The sequence below is a fragment of the Stegodyphus dumicola genome, chromosome 2 (genome assembly GCF_044657685.1).
Source record: "Stegodyphus dumicola isolate Sdum_Otavi_A_Nest chromosome 2, ASM4465768v1".
Classification (NCBI taxonomy): Eukaryota; Metazoa; Arthropoda; class Arachnida; order Araneae; family Eresidae; genus Stegodyphus; species Stegodyphus dumicola.
Genome location: NC_140769.1, coordinates 274410514 through 274432994, shown reverse-complemented (window position 1 = coordinate 274432994; position 22481 = coordinate 274410514). Strand labels below are relative to the sequence as shown.

At 32.9% G+C, this 22481-nt stretch overlaps 2 protein-coding genes across 2 annotated transcripts in view; one reads left to right on the top strand and one right to left on the bottom strand.

Annotated features, from left to right (window-relative positions):
* Positions 1–383: 383 nt before the first annotated feature.
* On the bottom strand, positions 384–7459 carry LOC118187351 (uncharacterized). The gene is made up of 3 exons (XM_035357546.2): positions 7320–7459; positions 6769–7128; positions 384–4858 (listed from the first exon to the last, which is right to left on the bottom strand). Exons 2-3 carry the CDS (start codon positions 7110–7112, stop codon positions 4369–4371), a joined length of 834 nt encoding a protein of 277 aa, XP_035213437.2. The 5' UTR covers positions 7113–7128; positions 7320–7459; the 3' UTR covers positions 384–4368.
* Positions 7460–7555: 96 nt separating this feature from the next.
* LOC118187350 (formimidoyltransferase-cyclodeaminase-like) overlaps positions 7556–22481 on the top strand; it is a 64448-nt gene continuing 49522 nt past the window's right edge. Inside the window, exon 1 of the mRNA XM_085812177.1 lies at positions 7556–8117. Within this exon, the coding sequence (XP_085668303.1) occupies positions 8061–8117 (57 nt within the window). The 5' untranslated portion in view covers positions 7556–8060. The remainder of the gene's footprint in view (positions 8118–22481) is intronic.

Genomic DNA, 22481 nt, shown 5'->3' with positions numbered 1-22481 from the left:
TGTTTTTGCATTGCTTTATACATTGGTTGATTATAGTCAAAAAAAATTATATGAAGCCCCAACTGAACAGCTACAAAAATGGCATCAACCAAGGCCAAAACTCTTATCACCAAAAAAGAGTTCAGATATATTTAAACCACATACTTCCAATTATTCAACCACGAATTCTGTTAACTTTTCAGCACTTTTTGGAGAAAACTGTAATTTCCCAATATTCTCTGTACTGGAATGTACAGACCATCTATTTCAAGTCGGAACAATTTCCCTACCTGCATTGGTATGTACCAGGATAAATATTGAAATGCCCGACTTCTTAAATATAGAAGAGGTGCTTTACTTTCATCAAAACATAAAATGTAGCCTAGAAGAAGCATGGGAGATAGAGCTTAAAACTACAGAACAGAGTGAGAGCAATTTGTGGAAGAACCACCGTCAGATAAGACTAACAGCTTCTGCCTTTCATAGTATTGCTCACAGGATGGCGGACTTTGATACACTGGCAGCAAATATATACAGAAATCATGAAAAAGACCTCAGCTAATTGCCAGCAGTCTCATTTGGTTCCAGACATGAAAGTGTTATTAGAAATTTTATCAGGAGCCAAAATGAATCTTATATTTTGAGAAAAGTTGGGGTTGTTACCAACCCACGTATTCCATTTTTGTGTGCATCACCTGATGGCTTACTTTTCAACAAAGAAAATGTTCGGCTTGTCGAAATAAAATGCTGTTACAATCCTGAAAATGTTGAGCTGAATCAGCTTGCCAAAAGACCAAATTTTTGTTTATACAATGTAGATGGAATTTGGAAGCTTAAAACAATTCATGCATACTTTTATCAGATTCAAGGGCAATTAGCGATAAGTAATTTAACAGAATGCCAGTTTACTTTTTATTACAAATATCCAAATTATATTCATACACAGATTATACATTTTGATCCTGTATTTTGGAATAATTTGAAACAACTTAAAAATTTTTATTTTAATCATTACATTAAATTCTGTTTAAGATGTTAAATTTTATCTTGGCAGTATATCTGAAATCTCATATATACATTGTGAGCAATATACTATTATTGACATGTTCTAGCTGTAAAAAGAATTATATAAATATGTAACTTGCCTTTATGTATAAAAGCAGGCAACAATGAGCTGTTGGTAACAGTGATACCCCCACAGTATAGTGGATAATAGAGAATTTGTTCTCGGGGACCTGCATACCATTTTACGTTAAGGCTGTAATTGCTTTAAATAATCATCGATAATTGATCATTCTTTCATCAAGCCTTTGGTGGACTTAACTCATTTAAGGTATAATTATGTATTGGGATCAGTATGAAATCAATATTTCCTTAGCATGTTTGATGTGACTGAAAACTAGCTAAATTTCTTACAACTTTAGCTCTTTGATTTAAATCATTGGAAAAAGGAATTCGACCATTTCTTAAAATCTGATGTGATACTTAACAAATCTTACTAATAAAATAATTCAGTTAAAATGGATCTATAAGGTGCACAGACTGATATTGTTTTCTATATGAAAGAGTTTAAAATAAATCAAATTACAAGCTGCAACACAATGGCCAATACAGTACAAAGTCCGAAATCTGGACTCGTCGGGACCTTGGCGATTCTGGATTTGGGATTTTTCCGGATATCAGATCATCAATTTAAATCTGGCGAGATGGCATGCAGAAATTATACAATTAAAAATATGAATTCGTAATTTATGAAATAAAGAACAATTATACGAGGGCCATCCAGGAAGTAGATTACGTTTCCGTCTGTGTCCGCTAGGGGCGGGGCTAGCGCGGCCATCTTGGGGTCAGAGCGTTGCGCAGCTCAGTCTGCATCTAGCCGTGCTAGTGAGAGGTTCGTGCTGTGCTCCGTTCAGATACTGTGACGGTTTGAAATGTCTGCGTTAATTGAAAATCCCGCGAGCTGCGAGGTGCGCTTAGTAATAAGGTTTCTGACTGCAAAAAACTGTAAACTGATAGAAATCTATCGGCAGCTTCGTGAAGTGTATGGGGACAACATTATCACTGAAGGTGGAGTGCGTCAGTGGGTCATAAGATTTCAAAATGGCCGAAACAATGTTCACGACGAAGATCGAAGTGGGAGACCCAGCATAGTGACCGCCGAACTTCTCGAAAAAGTCGATGCTAAAGTCCGTGAAAATCGAAATTTCACAATAACGGAACTTTCTTTGAGTTTTCCACAAATTTCGCGAAGTTTGTTGCACGAAATCATCAGCGAAAAGCTTGGTTACCACAAGTTTTGTGCAAGATGGATTCCAAAAATCTTGACAGAGGACCACAAAAATCAGCGAATGGCTGCAGCGTTGAACTTTTTGGACGCTTACCATAAGGATGGTGACTCTTTACTCGATCGCATCGTTACTGGTGACGAAACATGGGTGAAACATGTGAACTGTGAAACGAAATTGCAATCAATGCAGTAAGTTCTCCCCAAAAACCCAAGAAATGCATGCAAACAATGTCGGCAAGGAAGATGATGGCGACTGTTTTTTGGGACAGAAAAGGTGTAATTTTGGTGGACTTCCTGGAAAGAGGCACTACAATAAACTCTCAAAGGTATTGCCAAACTCTCCAAAAACTCAGAAGAGCAATTCAAAACAAGCGCAGAGGAATGTTGAGCTCTAAGATCTTGTTGATTCACGACAACGCCCGGCCCCACATGGCAAATGTCACTCGTAAAGTTCTTGAATCTTTTAAGTGGGAGTTGTTTCCTCATCCGCCGTACAGTCCCGACCTGGCACCGAGCGACTTCCACCTATTCCCAGCAATGAAGAAGTGGCTGGCTATGCAGCGTTTTGATGACGACGCACAGCTGCAAGAAGAGGTAACGAAGTGGTTGAAGGCGCAGGCGGCCGAATTTTTCGACGAAGGAATTTCCAAGCTCGTACATCGCTATGATAAATGCCTTAATTTGTATAGTGACTATGTAGAAAAGTAGTATTTGAGTGTGGCTTTCATCTGTATATAATAAAATTTGTTTCCTATACTTTGTTTATTTTTTTATTCCAAAACGTAATATACTTTCTGGATAGCCCTCGTAGTTAAACAAAAGGGTATCAAAATTTACAAAAAAAAAAAAAAAGATTAATATTTATTTGTTTACTCTATTAAGGCTTTATCTAGGGGCGGCGCTAGATACCGCCTGGTGAAGTCTGCTCCGTCTTTGATATGATTTAAAACAAGTTCCTCGTCATTATAATTCGCTTCCGATAGCGAAGAAAAGTGACAGAGGTTATTGAAAATGAAAAAATTTCGATTGACAAATTAGTCGGTGTTCTGGACACAGCAATTATAGGACTTGAACAGCGGAACTTTGTAACTGAACAAGAAATTATGTCTGTTTAATAGAATTAAAGAGAAAGTATTATCACATGAAACGAAGCAAAACTTAAACAACTTACATTGAAAGAAATGTTTAATAAAGTAAACAAATAAATATTAAGCTTTTTCTTTTTGCAAATTTTAATACCCTTTAGATCATAATTGTTCTTTATTTCATAAATTACGGTTTCATATTTTTAATTTTAGAATTTCTGCATGCCATCTAACGAGATTTAAACTGATGATCTATAATCCGGAAAAATCGATAATCCGGAATCGCCGAAGTCCCGACGAGTCCAGATTAACGACTTTTGACTGTATAACAAAAGAATATGAAACTACTTTTTAAAATTAATCATTTTATATAAGATTTTAAAAAGTACACAGATTTATAAAACAAAAAAAATTTCCATTAACAAATGGTATGAAGTAAAATATATGTACACATATTTGGGAATACATTAACCATCTAACTATTTTTTTTTTCAGAATTTAATGGTAAAACATTTATCAGAGGTTTATTAAAATTCGTTAAAAATACAACAATAAAAAACACCTCATTTAAATTATGTAGGCTATTATATGGAATAGCTCCCTCAAAATAGCGTAATATTTTTATTCTTCCTATTGCCCGTTCAATATGCACTCTTTTATTGGAAATAGCTTTATTTTCACTTCTTTGTTCAAGAGTGAACTGAATGTTTCCTTTCAAAAAGTGCGGTATTTTTAAATGACACCCTTTCTTAGATAATTCTGAATTAATTGTAAATCCTTTATCAGCTAATACTAAATCTCCTTCCTCGAGCAAATCAAGTAACTGACTTTTTAAAAAGAGAGCTTTATCTGATATTGCACCACACCACAAATCTGAAATAAAGGTGACTGCTCCAGAAGGAGAGATGCCAACTAGTGCTTTCAGCGTATTGGCATTTTTGTAGTAGCTGAAAGTTAGTTGCTGTTCTGTAGGATTGCATGGCCTCTGTATTTCGAGCTCTGTGCAATCAATGATTACTCGGCAATTTGGATATTGATGTAAGAATTGCAGAGGCATGAACTCTTTAACTTGGGCCTTTTTTGGTATATATTCACACATTTAAGCTTAGTAGAAACAATTCTCGTTACACAATTGAAAATCTTTGAAACTGTAGAAGAAGCTATCTTAAAAATTATTCCTAGGAATTCATTTGTGGTTCCAGTTCGAATTTTCACTAGAAACATGAAAAATTGATCAATAGGTGGCATTCTGTCTTTCTTTAACAAATCTTCCGATAAATTAAAAAAGTTGAATATTGTCATAAACGTCTCATGAGAGAAACCTGTTACGCATTTCATGTTTACTTTTATCCTCTCATTAGCTGAAGAAAACACATTCAATAAAACATTATTTTGTGCAGCATCCAATTGGTCTCTCATTTGACAAAATTCGTTTAAAATTAACAAAAAAGACTCGTCAGTTTGTGATGATACTGTCTTCCTTATGCAAACAGGAATATTTGCTCTGAAAAGAAAAGAAAATATGTACTGTAATAAATAGTTTGACAGTATAAATAAAACAAAAGTTCTAATATTAAAATAAATACTTTTCTTCAATAGTAACGTCCAAAATTTAAAGCATGAATTGCAGCTCCTACACCACAGAATAGTTATGGTTGATTTCCACCATAACTATTCTGTGGTTATGGAATTGGTGAATAGGAATTTTCCTAATCAGCAATTAGTCAAGCAATATGCTTTTTTTTTTTTTTTTTTTCATTTTCTTTTTTTAATGTTGTGATAGACAGGCAAACAACATCCATAGTCATATTATTGCTATTTTTTTAATATATTTACAATTTCTAGATATTATACATGAAAATTTCAAGACGGTATATATGTAACTAAGGATGGGTTATATTCAATATTATAAAAAAATATATTGTAGACGACAAGCTCCAAGACCAAAATAAATGCATAAGTGTCCTTTTAATAATTTGAAAAATAAAGATAATAATGAAAAAAAGAAATAATAAAAGCAAACAGTGCTTTTAATAATTTGGGAATAAATATATGTATAAAATACAGGTACTCAACTGGGTATAAAGTATATATGTTATGAATAACAATCCCCTTCCCCCATTTTGGTGACACTACACCATGCTACACGTTGCAAACATCTAATTTATCACTTGCATCTAGCTAAAGTACCAAAATAACTGATAAATTTAAAATATCTGACTACAAGTATAAATAACATTTTATTATGAAAAGACATATCTAAAATATCTATTCTGATTACAGTACAACAACTTAATAAAAAAATGCATTCTCTTAGCTAGAAAGGTATCAATGTAACTGATTTAGGTACTTTTCCATTATGCACTTGCCATGCATTTTGATGTGTATGTGTGAATAACAGAAAAATGAGGTATGTGTGTACACATATACCATTTCGCACACACACATACCAAAATTTGCATGGCAGATATATAAAGGAAAAGTTCTCTCATTTATTTGGCATTCTTTTGTTGAACTATTTAAATACTTTTGTAATATATAGAATTCTTTATTAAAGCGGTTCCCAAGATTGAATCACTAATCAACTGAAACATCTCATTGAAATCTTTCCACATATTTCTCCTACCTCATTACATGTTACATCTTGGTTGATTAGTAATTAAATTTGGGGGACATTTTACTAAATTTTCAATTTTTTTGTGAAACTTTTACATGCAAATAAACGTAAGGCATACAAAATAGAGGACGAACTAACAATAAAAATTATTTTTAAATCAGCAATACTGAAGCATTTAGAAGCTTAAAATTTCTATGTAGTAAGCTATTTGGAAGGATAAACTTAAGGCTAGCGTCTAATATAATACCTTACAATGTGATGCTAGTAATCAGAATCTGGTGAAGTAAATAATAACAACCCAGAAATCAAATTCAATGAATTTATTAATAAGTATTATCATCAGTGGTAAAAAATGAAGTAAGAAACACCAAAGAAATAAGCATAGAAAGTGTCATATTATAGAAATAAGTATTAAAATTAGGTGGAAACCTCACTAACTGCTTCATCAGTGAAGTGTCTACCAAAGTTGTAAGAATTGAAGTAAGAAACATGATAAAAGAATAAAACAACAAGTCCTTAACATATAAGCAATAAAAACCCTGTCGAATACAAAATAATATGTATCATGCCATAGACAGCAATTAAGTTGCGATCAAGGCAATTTTCATTTCGAAAACTATCAGCTGCAAAAAACATTGAAACAGGAAGAAAGTAATTAAATTTCATAGCACACCAATTATGATTTTATCTTTTTCTAAAACCAAAAGTGTAGAAAATTAAAAAAAAAAAAAAATACAATCTTTAGTTTTCATATACAAATGCTCTATGTATTTCTGATAAAACTAGTAGATAAATACCTCTTTTCTCTTGAACTTTCCTGTGATGGTTCACCAAATACATAACTAGTTCGCTTACGAGTGGTTCCTTTAGTCGAAATAAAAATAAATTTCGTTGGCATAGCATCTGCCTTTAATGACCTCCTGTTCGTGAATGGCTGGTATGTGAAACATTCTTCTTCAAAATGTTCAGAGCAAATTCTGGTAGGGGGGGTTGGATTGAAGTTTTCCCTTTTTATTCTTATTATCCACTCTTTACGCAGATTTTCATCCTTAGGAAACAGATGGAAGGAAATCTTATTTTCTTTACATCTGTCTTTCATATTGTTATTTGAACAACCGTATGCACAACATGTAGTAGGCATTGTCAACCCTCAAAAACTGGAAATGTAAACAGGAATTTAGAAATCAAACAAAAGATTAAAACTATAATGGGAAAATGATAAATGAATTATCATATCAAGGAAAAAATTCATAAATAAATATTAACAATCAGAACATGGTAAAGCAGCGAACAAGAGAGTATCATGAAGATAACAATAACATATAAGAGTGGCAAAAATTATACTAACCAAATGAATGAACAGTTAATTAACGTTTGAAATAATACTTAAAACTGAAATGCAAATTTCATAACTAATTAAAAATAAACAAAGTTTCCGATTTTTCAACACAGCTACAACAGCACAAACTTGTTTGTTTACATTAGCAGTCCTTACATCACGTGACCTCCGACGTCACCGGAATGTATCTCATTCTTATATTACCTAACAGCATTCATTTTTTTCCTATTATTTTACGTAACATTTCATAGAAAATTAAATTATGAGTTACAAGCTTTCGATTATTTTTAAGCTTGTAATTGACTAGAAGTTTTTTATTAGAAAATTATTGTATTTTATTTATAAAATTTAATGGAATGAACTGTTCCCAAAAGTATCTGGTTCGTTTTTCAATACCTGCTCATATTTCAAAGATTCGTTAGATTATTATCATTGAAATCTTTCCAGCCGGCCGGCAGGTTTGTTGCAAGATGCGATTGGGTAATGTGCTGTCATCAACCCTTGTGGAAATGTTTGTCGGCCTTGTCAATTTTATCTATGAGAGAGTTTTCGTAAATGCTATTAGAAACTAATATAAAGATCTGATTCATGTACATTCCATCTTATCAAACATTTTCGTACTTTAATCTACTGATATGTCGGAAGTTCAGAAGTTCATTTTCATATATACTGTATAAATATCTCCTTCACTGCAGGAATTACTGAAAAGCATTCCTTTTACCTAAGGCTTCAACAAATAATTTTAGCATCATGAAAACTAAAATAGTAGAATGTGTACCAAATTTCTCAGAAGGGCAAAACCAAGAAGTAAGTTTAATTATTTTTTAAATATGCTGAAAGAGAGTCTGTTTCATTTTGTTATATATTTATTTGTATGTGCATTTAAATTAAAAGAAATATATTAAAATAAATCATATAATAATGTATAAATTAAATCATGAATTATAATTTTTTTTTGTCTGTAATATAATAACTATTATTAATAAAACATTTTCATTAATGATGGTTTCATTCGTCAGTCTGGGATCATTTTTTGTATATATGAATATATTTAATTAAAGTATAGTTTTAAATCCTAGTTTACTGAAAATAAATTTAGGAGTATAAATTCAACTAAGGAAATTTGTATGTATCTGAAGCTAATGTGGGGGGAGTAAAAAATAGTATGTGTTCAATATTAGTCAAACAAACTAATGTTGTTTTCTCTGTTTCTAGAATGTAGAGTTCTCAGTATTATATTTCTTTTTTAAAATAAATTAGAAATCCTCTTTAGAAACTCGTAAGTTATTGTAATTTTATGTCGTAGGTCATTTCCATTTTACCGTGGAACTCACTGACTATGTAAAATTATACTATTTTTTTCCTTTGTGCCATGGAATTAATGAACAAGATATGTTTCTTAATTCTTTAAATCCCCACTGATTAAATCCCTTGACAGGGCAGATAATATTTTCATGTTTTACTGTGTACTGTAATTTGATATATTTATACTCTACTGAAGGTAAAAATGCTCAATCTTAATTTGTTTTCTGATTTTCATTCAGAAATAACCTTACTCTCATAATTTAATTTTTTTTTATTCTTGTTTTACTAGACTTTATTTTAGAATGAGAGAGAACTAAAGCTTGAAATTATTTTCAGGGCTCTTTGGCCTGAAAGTAATTTGAAGAAGTAATAGTTAATGTTAATTATGTATTCATCTAAAAATTTACTGTATATATTATCGATTAGATTTAAGTGTGCCCCTGGGATTATCGATAAGTTGTTTCATTTATCGAAAAGTTGCCGTTTCCTATATCGCCAAGTTGTTCTTTCATTCATAGTAACCTACGTAGATGAATGTTATGGAAACCTTATTATGACATGATTGCCGTGAATTTGACTGATGGGAAAATATTTGTAAGGGCTTATTTCTACATTGGGTATCAGTTACAGTCAAAAGTCTTTAATCCGGACTCGTCGGGACTTCGGCGATTCTGGATTATCGATTTTTCCGTATTATAGATCATCAGTTTAAATCTGGTAAGATTGCTTGCAGAAATTATACAATTAAAAATATGAAACCGTAATTTATGAAATAAAGAGCATTTGTAATCTAAAGGGTATCAAAATTTACACACACACCAAAAAAAAAAAAAAAAAAAAAAAACTTAATATTTGGCTACCTTATTAAACATTTCGGTTGATCTTTAGATTATGGTAACTTGGCGATTTTGTGGCGAAAATTTGGCGACCAACTCTCCTACAGCAACCCTCTATTTTTTTTTTCCCGCCGCCATTTTGTCTTCACGAAGTAAAGACATGTTTCTTTTCTTTTTACCTACTGAACACTTCTTCCAACAATCTACTAGCCAAAACACACTTATGCTAGAAATTTTGGCTGATCTTTAAAATATGGTAACTGGTAGTTTGGCGACATTTTGGAGGCGATAAAGGTTACTACCTGGGACTTTAGTAATAATGTGAGCAGTACTCAGTTCCGATTACGCATTATTTTGTGTGAGGGAAATGAGAGATCATGTGATATTAATGGACGAATTACGGTTCTTTAATCGGAAAAGGGGGGAAATCGGGAAAAAATCTGGAAATTTTGTATTTGCCTTTATTCTGTGTTGTGTGAAACAGTGTTCGTTAATTTTTGGATCCCATGGCCCTAACTAAAGTGAATTCGAAATGGGTATTTAGTGGGATTGAAAGGGGTAATGGTTGATCTTTACATTATGGTAACATGGCGATTTTTGGCGAAAATTTGGCAACCAACTCTCCTACAGCAACCCTCTATTTTTTTTCCCCACTGCCATTTTGTCTTCACGAAGTAAAGACATGTTTCTTTTCTTCTTATCTACTGAACACTTCTTCCAACAATCTACTAGCCGAATTACACCTATGCTAGAAATTTTATCAAACAAAACTGCTTAATCATGACAAATATTCACTGCAAAATTGGGAAAAAGTGAACAATACCATACTCCTTACGCGTTTTTCAAATTTAACACATACACATAAACCATGTACACGCCGACTTATTTTTACTTAAAAAAACATCCCAGAATTGCACAAAAATGGCATTGCGCACACTCTTCACTATATCCATGTACACTGCTTTTTTTCTCATAAATTAGAAAAATTTCACGAAAATACATGACAATTTTCTCAATCTTTACCCGGTAAAAAGAACATATATAAAATTACCTGATCGCGAAAAAGTATTTACCCTTTACAAATATGAACATTTCCACATATAAAATAAATAAAATATCCAAAAACTTTTACCTCTAAATCATCTATTACATTATACACGTCACCAACGAATTCATACCGCAAGCATTACAAATACTTAGTATCAAATATTTAAATTATTTCCATGCACGTTTATTTCAGCTTAAACGTATACCCAATTCCTACAAACATAAAATTCACAAAATAACTATCATTTAATTAAAATATCACTAAACCATGTATACGTCGACTTATTTTTACTAAAAAAACATCCCAGAATTGCACAAAAATGGCATTGCGCACACTCTTCACTATATCCATGTACACTGCTTTTTTCTCATAAATTAGAAAAATTTCACGAAAATACATGACAATTTTCTCAATCTTTACCCGGTAAAAAGAGCATATATGAAATTACCTAATCGCGAAAAAGTATTTACCCTTTACAAATATGAACATTTCCACATATAAAATAAATAAAATATCCAAAAACTTTTACCTCTAAATCATCTATTACATTATACACGTCACCAACGAATTCATACCGCAAGTATTACAAATACTTAGTATCAAATATTTAAATTATTTCCATGCACGTTTATTTCAACTTAAACGTATACCAAATTCCTACAAACATAAAATTCACAAAATAACTATCATTTCATTAAAATATAATTAAATTCAAAAACACTACTTAAAATATAAATGAGCACATACATTAAATTAATAAAAATTATCTTACAATCCTAATTACTTTAAAAACTAAATCATTGCTAATAAGAATTTTCCCAATAATACCAAATTCCTTTCCACCTTACATTTAGAACAATGCATAAAAATAATATCCTCAAATAATTAAAAATACTAACTTACCTAATCTTCTTCAGAATCTTGATTACGTGGCGGATACACTTTTCTAATTCATTCAATAAAATTATTGAAAGATTTTTTCTGCGAATTTTTCCTCCATACTTCCTCCGCTAAATAAAAAGCAAACTTCTCTTTATCACAATGCCTAAATACCCATTTCAAATTCACTTTAGATAGGGCCATGGGATCCAAAAATTACACAACACTGTTTCACAGAACACAGAATAAAGCTAAATACAAAATTTCCAGATTTTTTCCCGATTTCCCCCCTTTTCCGATTAAAGAAGCGTAATTCGTCCATTAATATCACATGACATATCCCATGATCTCTCATTTCCCTCACGCAAAATAATGCATATTCGGAACTGAGTACTGCTCACATTATTACCAAAGTCCCAGGTAGTAACCTTTATCGCCTCCAAAATGTCGCCGGACTACCAGTTACCATATTGTAAAGATCGACCGGGGTAATAAGTGTTTCTTTAAGGTTGTGCGAGATAGAAGTAAAGATGTTTTATTAAGTTATTTATTTTACTTGGTGCCTTGGTGTGAACTATTAGTATGATTTTAAATATCCTGAAACAGAAATAAGAAAAGTTTATCGGACACGTAATCAAGATTATGAAGAAGAATAGGTAAGTTAGTATTTTTAATTATTTGAGGATATTATTTTTATGCATTCTTCTAAATGTAAGGTGGAAGTAAAGTAATTTGAGTAAACGAGCATGGAAATAATTTAAATATTTCACACTAAGTATTTGTAACCATTTGTAATGAAGTAAAGGTATGAATTAGTTAGTGACGTTTGTAATATAATAGATAATGTAGAGGTGAAAGTTTTTGGATATTTTATTTATTTTATATGGGGAAATGTTCATATTTGGAAAGGGTATGTACTTTTTCGCGATCAGGTAATTTCATATATGTTCTTTTTACCGGGTTTAAAGATTCAGAAAATTGTTATGCATTTTCGTCAAATTTTTCTAATTTATGAGAAAAAAGCAGTGTACATGGATATGGAGAAGAGTGTGCGCAATGCCATTTTTGTGCAATTCTGGGATGTTTTTTTAAGTAAAAATAAGTCGACGTGTACAGGGTTTAGTGATATTTTAATTAAATGATAGCTATTTTGTGAATTTTATGTTTGTAGGAATTTAGTATACGTTTAAGTTGAAGTAAACGTGCATGGAAATAATTTAAATATTTGATACTAAGTATTTGTAATGCTTGCGGGATGAATTCGTAGGTGACGTGTATAATGTAATAGATGATTTAGAGGTAAAAGTTTTTGGATATTTTATTTATTTTATATGTGGAAATGTTCATATTTGTAAAGGGTAAATACTTTTTCGCGATCAGGTAATTTCATATATGTTCTTTTTACCGGGTAAAGATTGAGAAAATTGTCATGTATTTTCGTGAAATTTTTCTAATTTATGAGAAAAAAGCAGTGTACATGGATATAGTGAAGAGTGTGCGCAATGCCATTTTTGTGCAATTCTGGGATTTTTTTTAAGTAAAAATAAGTCGGCGTGTACATGGTTTAGTGATATTTTAATTAAATGATAGTTATTTTGTGAATTTTATGTTTGTAGGAATTTGGTATACCTTTAAGTTGAAGTAAATGTGCATGGAAATAATTTAAATATTTGATACTAAGTATTTGTAATGCTTGCGGTATGAATTCGTTGGTGACGTGTATAATATAATAGATGATTTAGAGGTAAAAGTTTTTGGATACTTTATTTATTTTATATGTGGAAATGTTCATATTTGGAAAGGGTATAAACTTTTTCGCAATCTGGGATGTTTTTTTAAGTAATTCTGGAATGTTTTTTTTAATAAAAATAAGTCGGCATGTACATGGTTTATGTGTATGTGTTATTTTGAAAAACGCGTAAGGAGTATGGTATTGTGCACTTTTTCCCAATTTTGCAGTGAATATTTGTCATGATTAAGCAGTTTTGTTAGAGAAAATTTCTAGCATAAGTGTAATTCGGCTAGTAGATTGTTGGAAGAAGTGTTCAGTAGATAAAAAGAAAAGAAACATGTCTTTACTTCGTGAAGACAAAATGGCGGCGGAAAAAAAAAATAGAGGGTTGCTGTAGAAGAATTGGTCGCCAAATTTTCGCCAAAAAAAACGCCAAGTTACCATAATCAACCGAAATCAAGATCAACCGAAATTTTATCTAAGAAAACTGCTTAATCATAACAAATATTCACTGCAAAATTGAAAAAAGTGCACAATAGCAAACTCCTTCCGCGTTTTTCAAAATAACACATACACGTAAACCATGTACACGTCGACTTATTTTTACTTAAAAAAACATCCCAGAATTGCACAAAAATGGCATTGCGCACACTCTTCACTATATCCATGTACACTGCTTTTTTCTCATAAATTAGAAAAATTTCACGAAAATGCATGACAATTTTCTAAATCTTTAAACCCGGTAAAAAGAACATATATGAAATTACCTGATCGCGAAAAAGTATATACCCGTTCCAAATATGAACATTTCCCCGTATAAAATAAATAAAATATCCAAAAACTTTTACCTCTACATTATCTATTATATTACAAACGTCACCAACTAATTCATACCGCAAACATTACAAATGGTTACAAATACTTAGTGTCAAATATTTAAATTATTTCCATGCACGTTTACTTCCACTCTAACATATACCAAATTCCTATAAACATATAATTTACAAAATAACTATCATTTAATTAAAATATAATTAAATTCAAAAACACTACTTAAAATATAAAAATCATTGCTAATAACAATTTTCCAATAATACCATATTATTTTATTTACTCCTTACATTTAGAACAATGCATAAAAATAATATTCTCAAATAATTAAAAATACTAACTTACCTAATCTTCTTCAGAATCTTGATTACGTGTCCGATAAACGTTTCTTATTTCCTCTGCTAAATAAAAAGCAAGCATATGTGCGCCTGTTTCAGGATCTTTAAAATCATACTTATAGCTCACAGCAAGGTACCAGGTAAAATAAATAACTTAATAAAACATCTTTACTTCTATCTCGCACAACCTTAAAGAAACACTTATTACTACCCCTTTCAATCCCACTAAATACCCATTTCAAATTCACTTTAGTTAGAGCCATGAGATCCAAAAATTAACAAACACTGTTTCACACAACACAGAATAAGGCTAAATACAAAATTTCCAGATTTTTTCCCCATTTCCCCCCTTTTCCGACTAAAGAACTGTAATTCGTCCATTAATATCACATGACATATCCCATGATCTCTCATTTCCCTCACACAAAATAATGCGTAATCGGAACTGAGTACTGCTCACATTATTACCAAAGTCCCAGGTAGTAACCTTTATCACCTTCAAAATGTCACCAAACTATCAGTTACCATATTCTAAAGATCAGCCAACATTTCTTTCAATGCGCGCATGCGTAAAGCATACATTACACATAGTCGAAATTAGAAAATTGCAACCAGAAAATTATTTTATGCGTACTCGTGATATTTATGATGACGAGGAAATTTATTTAAATCATATCGGAGTACATCAAGATGAAACACTACATTTAGTAAGGAATTATAAGTCAAATACACACATGTTCATAAATTAAGGATAATTCGGAGTCACGCGGAAATCGAACTCTAAAATAAATATATCACCTGTAAAATCACTACACACATCTTCAAGAATCATATACAAATTTCAGTAAGTAACCAGATGACACCGATGGTACGTCGCAATGACGAGAGTGTAAGAGAGTGATATATAAGAAATACAGGCAAAGAAGTAAAATTGTTCGCAGGCGCTTTATAAGCATTTCAGTGCTATAACCGAATAGTTATGACACAAAGGACGCATTTGGATGATTTTTTTACGTGGTAGAATTATCGGCCGTCTGGAATGTGGGCGTACCCAACTGGAAGTATCAGACGAACTTGGAATTGCCCAGAGTGCCATCTCCAGGCTTTGGCAATGATTCCAAGATGATGGTAATGTCAGTAGACGTTACAGCACAGGTTGCCCCAGAGTTACAATGCCGAATGAGGACCACTATTTGGCAGTTACTACCAAAAGAAACAGGTGGAGCACAGCCTCAGACCTGTCTCATCAATTCTCTTCAGCCACTGGTACGACAATCTCAAGGCAGACCATGTACAGACGCTTAGGGCAGATTGATCTATATGCTGGTAGACCTGTCAGATGCGTTCCACTTACTGCAACTCACTGTCGCCTGCAGTTAGCCTGGAGTAGAGAGCATGCATTGTGGACACCGCAACAGTGGGCTTGTGTGATGTTTTCTGATGAGTCCAGGTTTAGCTTGCAGTCTGATTCTCGCCGGACTTTCATATGGAGAGCTCCAGGTACCCGTTACCACCAAGAAAACATCATTGAACGACACCATTACGGTGGTGCAGGAGTGCTCGTTTGGGGTGGAATTATTCTGGGTTCCAGAACTGACCTGCATCTCCAAATTGGAACCATGGCAAGCCAAATCTATCGGGATGTCATTCTGGAACAACATGTACGTTTGTTTCGGGGCCCCATAGGCGCACAATTTGTGTTTTTGGATGACAACACCCGTCCTCCCCGTGCAAACATCGTAAGCGAATGCCTTCAATCGGAGGATATCACCCGTATGGACTAGCCAGCATTCTCACCGTACTTGAATCCAGTAGAGCACGTGTGGGACATGCTTGTCCGACGAGTTGCAGCTCGTCAACTACCTCCTACATGTCTACCGGAACTTCGGAGAGCATTGCTTTTGGAGTGGTATAATATCCCCCAAGACGAGATTGATAATTTGATACTCAGCATGCCTAGGCATTGTACGGACTCTATTGCATCGTTTGGGACACATACAATGTATTAACAATCATACCAGCCATGTAATATTGGTTTTTTTGTAAATAGGTTTTTTTTTTTTTTTTTTGTAATTTGCTCCAGGGAGAAAAATCGCTAATTTTTTTAATAATATCAAACATATAGCATCTTTTTTTTTTTTTTGCTCTTTACCTTTTGTTTAATAACTAATCTTTACGAATAAGTCAAACTTGTTTTGCTTCTAACTCTTCCTTTGCCTGATTTTGCATTATCCTTAATTTATGGACATGAGTGTAAAATAAAAACATCTGCTCTGAAGATTAGGATAGTGCTGACAGATCAACTTCCAGTTCCTTGCACGCCGCGACGTTCCCCCCCTCGCAGAACGGCATGAAATTGATAAACAGATTTCGGAATGGTTAGAGAAACAAATCACCTCTCTGTCACTTTCTTCATGCCTTTATCCACTTTTTGTTTAATTGACATCGAAACATGCTTTCGCTTTGTAGGTCCTTCGGCAGCTCCAGAACGGAAATTCTATTTGACATAATCGAAAGTTCAAGCTTACTTTTATAAAATTGCTCTAACAGTCTGCAAAAAATAATAAACTGGATCCAATTCAAAGATTAAGGAACAACGAAATCTGCAACATTAACTGAAATAAATAATTAGATAATTTTAGCTTAGCTTATACCGTCCGTTATACATTAAACGTGCATGCATAAAGGTATTACGCACATGTGTTAACGCATTATGCGTTTACGCATGCGCAGAAAGTTTGTAGCTTTCAGGTCCGGATTATGGACGTCCAGATTAAAGACTTTTGAGTGTAGTCATTAAAAGTGTACTGTTTGTATGAAGGAAATGTGTATGGTTGAGCATAAAGATCATTCAGATGTCTTTGAATGGGGTAGTGGCAAGAAAGGTTCATCCAAGGAATACCACTGACAGACTGGCACTACAGACACTTTTTACGATATTTTGATACTATTCCGTTTTGAGGACAGTAAAAATCGCCAAACTATTGCTGATGCCAATGCTGCTAAAAATAATTGCAGGAACCCTAACACAAGAAAGGAAGTATAATACAGTACGAAGTCTGTAATCTGGACATTCATTATCTGGAACGATCTATAATCCGGGCCTCAAAGCCACAAACTTCATGCCTTTATCAAAATCTATGCGTGCTCGTAGAGAATGCGCATGCATTATGCATGCACACGTTGCAAAAAATGTTTAATAAAGTAAACAAATAAATATTAAGCTTTTCTTTTGTAAAATTTGATACCCTTTAGATCATAATTGCTCTTTATTTCATAAATTACGGTTTCATATTTTTAATTCTATAATTTCTGCATGCCATCTTACCAGATTTAAATTGATGATCTATAATCCGGAAAAACCCATAATCCGGAATTGCCGAAGTCCCGACGAGTCTGAATTACGACCTTTGTACTGTAGTAAATAACTGTCTAAGATTTTATTGTTTTAATTTAGAAAAAAGGTTAATTTCATATAATACTTTTTATGGAACTACTCTGATATGCGCCCTCAAGTTGCCAAATATTTTTGGCGAGAAACTTCACGCTGCCATATTACTATCTAAATTTTTTGTCTACATTTTGAACTTTTAGCCTAAAATGTCTCCAAAAACGCGGTTTTCGCACATGCAAAAACTACGTTTTGAACACACAATTTAGCTAAAAATCCGAAACAAAAACAAAAAATTTAGATAGCAAAAACGTAAAGTTTCTAACCAGAAATATTTGACAAGAATCCATCTACACAGCGACATAATTTAACTTAAAAAAACATCTACGAATTGCACAATATAGGCAATGAACGAATCTACAAACTACGCACACCTCGCTTTAATAAATTAACATTACAACAATAAATTTCGAAGAATACCATGTACACAGCATCCTGTTTAAACTTTAAAAAAAATTCTACAAATTGCACAATTTAGGCAAGGAAGGAATCTACGATCTACGCACTCCTCGCTTTAATAAAATAACATAACAATAAATTTCAAATAATACCATGTACACAGCGTTCTGTTTCAACTTTAAAAAACTTCTACGAATTGTACAGTCTAGACACTAAACAACAAAATAAACTAAAATAAATTTCAAACAATTTAAAAAAACAACAATAACGACAGAAATTCATACTAAAGAACCAATGAACATAACATTCTACAAAATAAGAACAAGGATAAAGTAAAATGCACTTACCATGAATTAATGCGTTTTCGAATAGCAGAAATATAAATTTCATACTGCCTTTAACACGCCGCCACGTAATCACTATCGTATTTACATGACAGCCAGACACACTATCCAGAAAATTTATACTGTGGTCCACAAATAAATAAAATCACAAGTTCCTACTTCTATCATGCACTGCCATTAAAAATAATCTCCCGGACCCTCTTTCCACACTTCCAAATACCCACTACCCTTCAACAGGATAGCCACAATCATATTTCCTTTTGCCGAACTTCAATTCAACAACTACCATTTTATCTTTCCCTCCCATCTTCTCAGACACAGAGGCGAACCAACGAGCTCCAGTGAAAGATTTTTCAACATCAACAGGGTTGCCATAGAACTCGCAATTGCACCAAAAACCAGCGCAGAACACATATCGCCACATTTGGTGAAATCAGGGCGTATATTAGAGTTGTACCCTTTTTTATTATAATAATTTATGTAAAAAAGGCTAAACATAACTGAATGGAAGCATAAGAGTAAATAACTATTTCAGATCATTATTATAATTTATATAAAAAAAGGCTAAACATAACTGAATGGATTCCTGCATTGTTATTTGGCTACCAAGCTAAAGCATAAGCTCATCTCGTTGGTTGTTCAAACATAATTTTCTATAATAAATGATGCCTTTTCTTTGAAAAAAATTCTGTTGCGGACTTTTCGTCATGGGCAATTCCCAGATTGTTAAATCCATAGGATATCAAAAAAAGATTTTAAAAAATTAAACTAGTATTTCAATGGCGTGTTAAGAAATATAGAACTGCCTAAACTTATGCAATTTGAAATCAGCGCATACGCTAGATTTGGTGCGCTGTTAAATGGGCACGTTTGCTAGATTTGGCACTTTTGCACATAAATTTTTGCTGCAGTTTTTTTACAATCCTCAAAACAGAATAGAACTGATATTGTTTACTCTTATTTTTATGAATTTTTGTGGTGACAGCAGTATGCATATTCTAGTTCAGATAATTTTTGGATGCTGTTAAGGAATTTTGTGTGTCGCAGACTAAAGAGACAGAAATTTCTATATATGTAAGTCGATATTTCCTTTTTGTAGTTCATATATGCGATAACGTGTATTTCCTTTTATTTATGTTGCTTCATTGTATGATTTAAAATGCAGTTAATTGAGCTTCGATTGGCTACAAATTTTAGTGATGAGCAACTTTGTTTTAACATTATACGATGTCATCTTTCTCCTGTTTTTTTTTAAAGTGAAAATAGATCGATGGGTACATGGACAAAGTCAAGAGAGTGCACAATGTCAAGTTTGTGCAATTCTGTGATTTTTTTTTTTTTTTAAGTGAAAATAGACCAATTTTTATATGGACACTGAGCAACTCTTTGACTTGTTATTTTGATTTTGTGTAGTGGTTGTCTTGAAATCGTGCCTTGCTGGCCAATTGTCGCCAAGGGGCACCCTGAAATATATTTTTATTTATATATCTGTGATATTTTGGCAGGCAGGCACAAGAATGACAAAGCTTGACGGGCTAATCTTTGGAATATGGTAACAGGTAGTTTGGCGACATTTTGGTAAGGCGATAAATGTTACTAGCTAGGACTTTAGTAGTGTACATGGATAAAGTCAAGAGTGTACGCAATGCCATTTTTGTGCAATTCTGGGATGTTTTTTTAAGTGAAAATAGGTCGACGTGTACATGGATGATACCGTGTATGTGCAATTCTTAAAATCGCGGCAAGCAGTTTGCGATTCTGCACTTTCTCCCAATTTCGCACCTAATCTTCGTCATGATTAAGCACTTTTGTTCTATAAAAGTTCTAGTATAAGCATAATTTGGCTAGCAGATTGTTGGAAAAAATGTTGAGTAAAGAAATAGAAAACATGTCTTTACTTCGTGAAAACAAAATGGCGTCCAAAACAAAACTAGCAGGTTGCTGTAGCAGGGTTGGTTGCCAAATTTTCGCGAAAAAATCGCCAAGTTACCATAATCCAAAGATTAAACTCTTGACGATATAACTACCGTGATTTCGGGTAGATAAGCCGCAACTTATACATGTTTAAAAGTTGAAAATTTAGGTCGGCAGCATATCTGAGGGAATTTTGTTTTTTCTCTGTCCTGAAAACTAGTTCAGATCGCAAGCTACACACAAGCGAAACAGTGAGAATTTGATGCAGTATTCTAACCTCAGATTGCGCTAAGTGCAATAAGTTCAAACTCGCCTAACTGCATTCAATTTTGGCACTCTCTGTAAAGGCACCGTAATGATGCATGTTTTTTCTGCTAACTCCGTAGTTTTGCCCACGTTTTCCTATGGCTTCTTGTTTCAGTGGAAACAGCTACGTTTACTTTTTTAAGTCCTGTGTTCATTCTTACACGTTTTTACTGCTTTGTAGCTGGCTTTTTGCTAGCCTTATTATTCGCGCTTTAAAAATATTATTACGGATCCTTCTTGAAGAAAAAGTTATAGAGCTGCTTTTAAGCTTTCGGCAGTGAAGAATGCGATCGAAATTGGAAATCGTGCTGCGGGTAAAGAATTTCAAGTTGAGGAGCGATGCATTCGATGGTGGAAGTTCAAACAAGAAGAATTAGAGAAAATATCTAAGAATAGCAAATGAGCATTAAAAATTTTGTTGGAGGACCTAATTGGTGTTTTGGGTTCATGAAGCAAAAGGAATTATCTGTCAGGAACAAAACAACAGTCGGACAAAAGCTTCCCGTGGACTGGCTTGAAAAAAAAAGAAAGATAGCTTTTTTAGAATACACATGTAAGAAAATTAAAAAACAAAATTTGAAAAGAGGGCAAATAATTAATGTGGATGAAGTGCCCGTTACTTTTGACTGTCCTCAGAGCAAAAATGTTCATTCAGAAGGTGAACAAACTATTTCAGTGTTAACAACCGGGAATGAAATGACTTCTTTTGCTTGTGTTTTGGGTTGTGTCGCCAATGGAGAGAAGTTAACCCTTTTAATAATTTTCAAAAGAAAAACAGTTTCGAAAGGAAACTTCCTTAAAGGAGTATTATTTGCACAAACAAAAAAGGACAGATATGTGAAGAAATGATGGTTGGCTGAGAGAAATTTGTCATAAAAGGAAAGGTGCTTTTTTCCAACCCATGAGGACTCATCATTCTGGATTCAGAACGATCCCATTTAACGGATACGATAAGATCTGAAGCAAAAAAAACTTAGCACGGATGTCTCAATGATACCAGGTGGGTTTACAAAAATTTCACAGCCTCTAGATCTCGCTATAACAGGAATTTTCAAGCATGAACTATAAAAGCAGTCGGAGGAATGGATGCAAAGTGCACTCCATTCCTTCACAAATTCCGGACGAATGAGAAAAACTTAGTCTGCTTGCTGGATCTATAACACATGGCAATCAGTCCGAGCTGATATGACCGGCTTTCATTAAATCGAAAATCATCGAAAAAGAAAATGAAAGTGAATATAGTGATGTTGGAAGAAGTGATTTAGAATAGAATGATAAAATTGACCTTAATGGTGATTTGTTAAATTTACTTTATTCTGACATCAATGAGTCAGATTTTGAAGGTTTTGTATAAATAAATGTAATTACAGATTTCTTATACTAAATGTAATATTTCATCTCAATGTACTCCATCTTTGATATGATTTAAATCAAATTCCTCATCATTATAAATATCACGAATACAAATCAAATAGTTTTCTGGTTGCAGTTTTCTAATTTCGACTATGCGTAATGTATGCTTTACGCATGCACGCATTGAAAGAAATGTTTAACAAAGTACACAAATATTAAGATTTTTTTATGTAAATTTTGATACCCTTTAGATCATAATTGCTCTTTATTTCATAAATTACGGTTTCATATTTTTAATTTTATAATTTCTACATGCCGTCTTACCAGATTTAAACTGATGATCTGTAATCCGGAAAAATCGATAATCCGGAATTGCCGAAGTCCCGATGGGTCCGGATTAAAGACTTTTGACTGTATTAAACTGTAAATCTAAAT

Excerpts from the sequence above, each read along its gene's own strand:
- LOC118187351 (XM_035357546.2), bottom strand. The coding sequence starts at position 7,112 with ATGCCTACTACATGTTGTGCATACGGTTGTTCAAATAACAATATGAAA. Across the intron at positions 4,859-6,768 it reads GAAAGTTCAAGAGAAAAGAG|AGCAAATATTCCTGTTTGCA; the intron begins GTATTTATCTAC and ends TTTTCTTTTCAG.